At 48.0% G+C, this 7,253-nt stretch overlaps 1 protein-coding gene across 1 annotated transcript; it reads left to right on the top strand.

The window, feature by feature from the left end:
• Positions 1-2,093: 2,093 nt before the first annotated feature.
• Positions 2,094-3,840, top strand: K441DRAFT_669579 (TPR repeat protein-like protein). Its single transcript, XM_067650166.1, has 2 exons — positions 2,094-2,644; positions 2,845-3,840. The coding sequence occupies exons 1-2, from the start codon at positions 2,170-2,172 to the stop codon at positions 3,555-3,557; spliced, it is 1,188 nt and encodes a 395-aa protein (XP_067497650.1). The 5' UTR covers positions 2,094-2,169; the 3' UTR covers positions 3,558-3,840.
• Positions 3,841-7,253: the final 3,413 nt, after the last annotated feature.

The raw sequence follows: 7,253 nt of genomic DNA, 5'->3' as shown, positions 1-7,253 counted from the left end.
AGTCCCCCGGCTCAAGCCCATGCGAAAACGGGCAAAGGCCGGCTTCAGTGGCGAATCAGCGTCGTCACAGGTGTGAATTGAGAAGAGATTTGTGGTTACGGTTGACGGGTCTGCAGCGTGCCTGGTCGTGCTGTGCTTCCTGCGCCGCGTGCACAGCCGGCACCAAGTGACCGACCATTGGTGAAGGCTTGTAGAGACAAGGGGTGCGCCCAACCTGCATTCTGCATTCCGCGATGCCGTTGGCGGGGCCAATTTGACAGCAAAATGAACAAGGGCGTTCGGAAAATGTCCGAGCCTCTCCAGGATGGGTAACGGCCAACGCCGTGGTGGAGAGTAAAGGACAAACCAGCTGTGTGCTTGGGCAGGCCTCCAGAAGCCACGCGTGTTTGATCTTAGCCGCGATCTTCGCCGCACGGAGGCCGCTGGTCCAGCAGTCGCCAGTGTGACGGGAAAACAGAAACAGATCGACCGCGTGGGAGAAAGTAAGAAAGTATCTCTGCCACGACCGCTTGACCACTGGACTACCCTGGCACGGGCGAGCTGGTCGGGATGACTTGACTTGTTGACCTGGCCTCCGACTTGCCCCCAAGATTCAAGACAGGCCCTTCTCGTTTCTTGGCAAGCACACCGCGTTAGGCACTCCCGCGATGGCTTTTTGCTGGTGGCCACTGTCATTGCTCAGAACTGTGCCTTATCGGCGAGAGGCTTAGCTTATGGGTGGGTGCTGGTGCTCGTGAAAGCGAACCACTGCATGCCCTATCACTACACGAAGTGGATTGTTTATTCCTCGGGCTTCTGCCAATTGCGCGTTCTCGGCGAGGAGAGATGAAGCAAGAGGTTTGCCGTTGTCTGTTAGCTTGTGATTGCTTGCTTCAACCACCTCCTATCACTACCCCGTCCTTGTCAACACAGTTATAATTGTCCGGGACTAATGAGATCGCTTATGAGAGGGGCGAGGCTGACGCATCTTGGGCCCGAATCTCCCTCGTGTCGCGCCACCCAGCACTCCAGCGAGAATTCCGCTGTGTTTTTTGTAGTTAACTACCTGTGACGGCGTAGCTGAAGTCTTTCTTGAGCATCTTCTCCGTTACTCCCTAGTCAAAGGATGCTCGGAAGTGCCAGAGATGGGCGAAGCCTAAGGGGAACCCAGTTCTTTTGCTTTTAATACTATTGAGCCAGCATCACCTTTTCGTCCAAATCTCCAGGCCCGATTCCACTTTGATCAGATAACCATTGAAGCCACAATTATGCCCAAGCAGCTGTGATCCGCACCAATGTGCACAGGTTTTGGATGGCCTCGTAAAACAGCCGCGATAGCACCGAAGCCCACCTCATTCAGTTGTGGCTTCGCACATACCAAACCCACCAACTTAAGACAGGTTTACAACTTTACTTAGGTTATAGTAACTTATCTTTAAAAAAAACCTCCATATAAAGAATATTAGTAGTAAAATGTATTACTGCAAAAATCTTTCGTTTTTTGTTAAAGGGCTTTAGGACTAACGAGTTGTGGCTTTACGCGGCCACGACCAAACGAGGTGGGCCTCGCACGAAAGCCCGAACCGAAATCAACGCACTGTCCATCCTTTCAGGGGTAATCGATTTACCGTATATCTGACCGGCACTTTGCCTTCTCTTTTACGGGTATTCCACCAAAACGTCCCGTAAATTCTAAGTGATTTCTGGAGTCCCAACATCCGTTGAGCAGGTGCGAGTACGGGGTAAGAATGCCGTGACTATTCGAGCTACTTCTAAGACTCCGGGGGTAAAGAGAGACCTAGACCCGGTCATGGAATGTGCTGCTTGCTCCATCACAGCTGTAAAGGAGACGCCTCAGGAAGAGACCTTGAGGTCCAAGCATCCCATGTCGAAAATCTCGACGGCATAACTTTTGCTTTTGAAGGCCCCTCGGGTTCATGACTCGGGTTGGCCTATACGTCTGGACTCGTTTGCGGAGATCATCAAGGGAGTTCTGGAGAGATCGCTAACAAGGGCGCCCATCCCTAATCGATAAGAGTACCTCATCCCTAATCGATAAGAGTACATCATCCGAAAAAAGTTTCTACAAGCACAACTTCATCGAATTATCTATCGATAGAAGTACCCTGCAGCCCACTTAACAAAACAACAGGCGCATCATTTCCACAACCTCCAATGGTGGACAAAACAATGGAAAATATGCATCTACGGGATGTGCCAAACCCGCAAGGTCTGGGTGCACAGCATCCTTCTGCAGCCCTCCCGCCAGCCATGGCATCTATGAAAAGCCAGACAGCAGATGAGGTATTGAAAGAAATGAACCGCATACCTCTATTCATGACTACTTTAGATGAGACCGATGGAGAGGGCGGGGAAAACGCAGGGCTGGAGGCACTCAAAGCGTTAGCCTACGAGGGAACAAGGGCTGAGGTAGCAGAAAATTTCAGACAGCAAGGGAATGACCTCGCGCGAGGGAAGAAGTGGTCAGACGCAAAGGAGTTCTACGATAAAGCCATAGCCGCTTTGAAAGTTCCGCGTAGGCCTCAAGATGCAGAAGATCACGCTGATATAGAGGTAGTCGAAATAGACGAGGAGACCGAACAGAAGGAGTGTGATATTGAGGAGGCGTGCTACGTCAACCGCGCGCTTTGCAATCTAGAGAAGAGTATGACTTGGTCCAGTTTGCTCTTTCATATCAACTCTACTTCTACTTCTTCTCCCTAACCTGCTCTCTCTTTTATTTCAGCATCTATTCAGGCGCTTATGCCTATCTTAAATCAGTATTCCTCAACTTTTATCACGTCACAACCATTCCTATACCCTGATATATAATTAAATGACACTAGGCACTCATGCTCGTCCCAGAAAACTATCGCTCCTGTATCCACGATTGCGCTTCAACCCTCCGCCTCAACAGCTCCAACATAAAAGCTTGGTACCGCTCCGCTTCGGCATGTCTTGCGCTTGACAAGCTCCCCGAAGCTTCCGACGCCTGCACCCGCGGCCTCGAGATCGAGCCGCAAAATGTCGCCCTAAAAACGCTCTCTACGAATATCTCCAAGCGCAAAGACCATCTCGATGCCCTGGGAAAAGCACGCCGTGAGAGAGAAGAGCGAAAGGCAGCTAAAACTCGCACTTTAGTACTCGCACTGAAGTCTCGCAATATTCCTACTAGGACAACGGATCAAGCGCCTGAAATGGAGGACGCTACGATCAAACTCGCCCAACCTCTCGACCATTCGTCAGCCCTGTCAATCCCGGTGATCCTTCTCTATCCTCTGCACCTCCAGAGCGATTTTGTCAAAGCGTTCCAAGAGACAGAGAGCTTAGGCGAGCATCTTTCCTACATTTTTCCCTTGCCTTGGGATGAGAAGAATGAGTACAAAGCAGAAAGCGTGGATTGCTACGTTGAAACGATTGCTAACGGATTAATAAAAGCGGGGAAGAAGCTCCCGCTCTTGAAGGTATTAGCAAGTGGAAAGGTAGAGATTGTAGACGGGTTGCTGAAGGTGAATGTTGTTCCTCAGGCCAAGGCAGCAGGATGGATAGAGGAATTCAAGAAGAGGAGACAGATTTGACGGGTCATGATCCGCTAGCTAATATTCAAGCACTTCGATATTCCGCCAATTTACATGACTTCTTTGGTGCAAATTGGAGCCGAAGAAACCCTTTGGTGCAGCATCAGTTGTCTCCATATAGGAAGGCGCAAGTGTGTTACTTTAATTATCATGGCAGAATAAGCTCTCTCCACCAGTTTGACCAGTCATCCCTCAGACTCTCTTCCAAGCTAAGCAGTTGATTTTCGACAAGCTCACGTCTCAGCTCCGCTCCCTGGAAGATTTAACCACTACAAAATAATCTTCATTCTTGTTCAGTTTATATACATTATACATGAACGTGAAGGGAATCATGCTACATACCTAAGCAGTTCCTCTGATGCTATACGTTGCTGAAACACCATAAGCTGCTGTCTTTCACCAAATTCTTATATTTCCAAAGCCAAATAGGACCCTACGGAGCCCTTTGAGGATGTGAAGGATGTATGATATGAATGCTGCAATATCTCAATGGCGGGTCGGGTCCACTGTATTTAGGTCCCGGTTCAGTCCCGTCAGCTGACTTGATAGACTCACACTGCAAAACTTCAACCCTAGCTATTAGGCATTTAACGTACAGTGCAGTAGTCAAACTCAAGTGAATTCGCCCCGCTAGGCCAAGTACCACCATCTCTATACAGCAGTCTAGTTGCAGGCAGGAGTTGTAAATATTTCGATATCCTGACGAGCCCAATCGATCTCCCTATGAAGATCGTCATGAGGCTTTGTCCATGTGCCAGGGTTTCCTCGACGTTTCTTTCCCATGGACATGAATCACAGTCCCGTCTCCTAAGCACGTTGTCACGGACCCATCGCCATGGCAAACTTGCACGCTGTTTTCTGCAGCTACATGCAGTATTCGTCGATCCCAGCCCAGCTGGTGGGGCAATAACCACGATTCCAGATCCTAAAGATCGTGCCGATTCAGGTTGAGTTTAGCCTATTACCCTATCCTTGTTCCTATTCTGGTTGTACTACTACCCCCTGTTCCTGTTACGTACCCCCATTTTGTTTCCCCTTAATTTTTTGACGCTTTCCTCGTGTATATATAGTTTCCTTTTTCTTCGTAGTTTGAATGGGACAGAGTCTTCCTCATCTTCTCCTGATCTGCACCAGATCGACAGATCGGCATGCGGAAGGCTATGTCTTGTGTCTGAGGAGAAGCCGATTCCTACTTTACTTTTCTTCGTCTCCTCGCTCTATGCTCTTGATGGTGTTCCTTATGCACCATGATATTGCCAAGACCCCTAAAGCTGGATCAGTCCTTTCACTCCACTATCGATGGACAATATGTCCCACTCGAGGTATATAAAAGCAATTCCAATTCGTCTCTGTATTCGTTCCAACATTTTTTCAGCGGCATCAACTCTTGTTCAAGCTTTCGAGTCTCCCACTCTCCTAACCTGGTAACTGTTTTCTCGTCTGTCCTTCTCGACCCATCATCGTGAAGACCCAATCCATCCCCCTCGGCCTCGCCGCCACCGCCTTAGCCCTCCCATCCTCAAACGCCCCATCCCAATGCAGAAGCACCTCCTACGCTAACAAGGTCCGCTATCCTCCCTCCTTGCCCCAAATCCCAACTAACACACCCCAGTTCGACGACCTCACCAGCGTCGTCGCCGGCCTCGTTCCCACCATCCAGCCGCCGGGACCTACGGCGCCCTGACCTACCAAGGCTTCGTCCGGTTCTCCGACAGCCTCGGACCGCTGCTGCTCCCGCCGCCCTCGGCCCCCAACATCATCTCCACTGACATGGCCTCCCAGACACTCTACGGCTCGGCCGCGCTGCTCCCGGGCCTCTCCACCAACACCTTCTCGCTGAAATCCATCTACCACGCCTGCGGCGTCAACACCGAGGCCTCTGCCGGCGCGCTGACAGCGTGCACGATCCAGTTCAGCAGCGTCAGGGCTGCAGGCGGCGAGACGGTCGTGTAGGGCTGGTGTTTGATCCCGCGCTGTTGATTAATGAGTATAATAAGACGGAGTTTGCGGACACGTTTGGCGGGCTGGACAGGGTCGATGTTGCGGTTATTGCGAGCACGGTGACGCCTGAGTTGACGGTGCCGCTGTTTGGTGATGGTGAGTATGGTGCGTGTTTGAAGGCGTAGAGGGGCAGGGCTAGAGTTGGATAGAGGGCTCACGCGAGAGTTTTCGGCGCTTAGGTTTTAAAGATCTGGTGCCGATATATAAAGACAGTTTATAGCAAAGATTAATCTAATTCTGTCGACCTGAATCGGATATCTCTACCACCATCGTACTACTGTCTGTCGACCTAGATCGTGGTTACGTACAATGTCTCAGTTGTCTCTTAAACTTATGACTCATTACCGTCTATCTTGATTTCGTATGTCTCATCGAATATCTCATTACCTGTTTCCATAAACTACTACCGACTGAAGAACGACGTCGTCGCCATTCTATTTGCCACCTATCTGGTGTATATAGTGAGACTCTAGAGCCTCTTGCAATAAGACAGAGTTTTTATTCCTGATCGTCCGTTCAACAAATTCTATACATTATGGTGATTTGCTCCATGATAAATGTAAAGCCAGCCAATCAGCTGACGGAAAGTATAAAAAGCGCCTCGGTACTGCATGCCCGTCAATGCCACCAAGGAGCCCACGGACAGCACTGGGCATGGTTTCTTCGTCGGATTGCTGAGAATGACCGCGCACGTTCATGTAAATGTACTCGTGCGAACTTAATGTCCCGAGCCCGATAGGAGTCACATAGGCGTTCGTTCGTGCTCTTGCAAATAAGGAGCTGCTGTGTCTACCTTTTTCCAATATGGCTTGTCATTCGAGTAGCTATAACTCAACAGCTCTAACCTCGAGTTATTGTCGTTACACGGAAGGTAGAGTTGTGAGGCCGAGTTGGGGGCTCAAGTGAACGCCAATGAGGCAATCATCTAGGACATCTACCGGCAGTGTGTCCAACAGTCAGCCTAGCTGCGAGCTTGAGCAAAATAGCTGACTGGCTACGTCAATTGGATCGCTCGCTGTCCGCTGACTGTTGGATAATGTACGCTGACTGTCAAGCTGCCAGCTAGCTGTCCCAATTAGGAAAGTGGCATAGACTTTATAGTATTTTATTGCGGATTTTTAGCAGCACCTCTCTATATATAAATATCAATATTACCCGATTAAAATTTAACCTTAATTTACCTAATATAGTATTTAAATATATCTAAATTCGTCTTACGTACCTATAGAGGTTTAAAAAGATAGGTAGAATAGCCGGTAGTAAAGAATCTAGCGGCTCTATTTTTATATTAGATTTAATTAAATATAAAGCTCTATTAAATATATCTTATTAAGCTAGCTTTTCTACCTCTATATTTAACTTATAGCTAATAAGATTAATATTTAAGCTCGTTAACTAGGATATAGTTAGAGCTCTACTAGAGTTAATATAGTCAATTAAACTACTTAATAAAAGGCCTTTAATCAACTACTACTTCTAATATTAATCTACTTTAATTACATCGGCTAATAGTCTATTACACTTATTAGTAATTATCCTTTTAGCTTAACTAAAGACTCGTTTATATATAGAGCTTATTACCGGTATAGAGAATATATTAAGAGTAATTTTAGTAAATATTATATTTAAGAAAGCCACTACAGTAGTAGAATATGCCTACTACTTACTTAATAAAGAAATAACCACTTCTAATTA

Source organism: Cenococcum geophilum, assembly GCF_001692895.1.
Source record: "Cenococcum geophilum 1.58 unplaced genomic scaffold K441scaffold_73, whole genome shotgun sequence".
Taxonomy (NCBI): domain Eukaryota; kingdom Fungi; phylum Ascomycota; class Dothideomycetes; order Gloniales; family Gloniaceae; genus Cenococcum; species Cenococcum geophilum.
The sequence above is the reverse complement of the archived record's forward strand: the minus strand, read 5'-3'. Positions and strand labels throughout refer to the sequence as shown.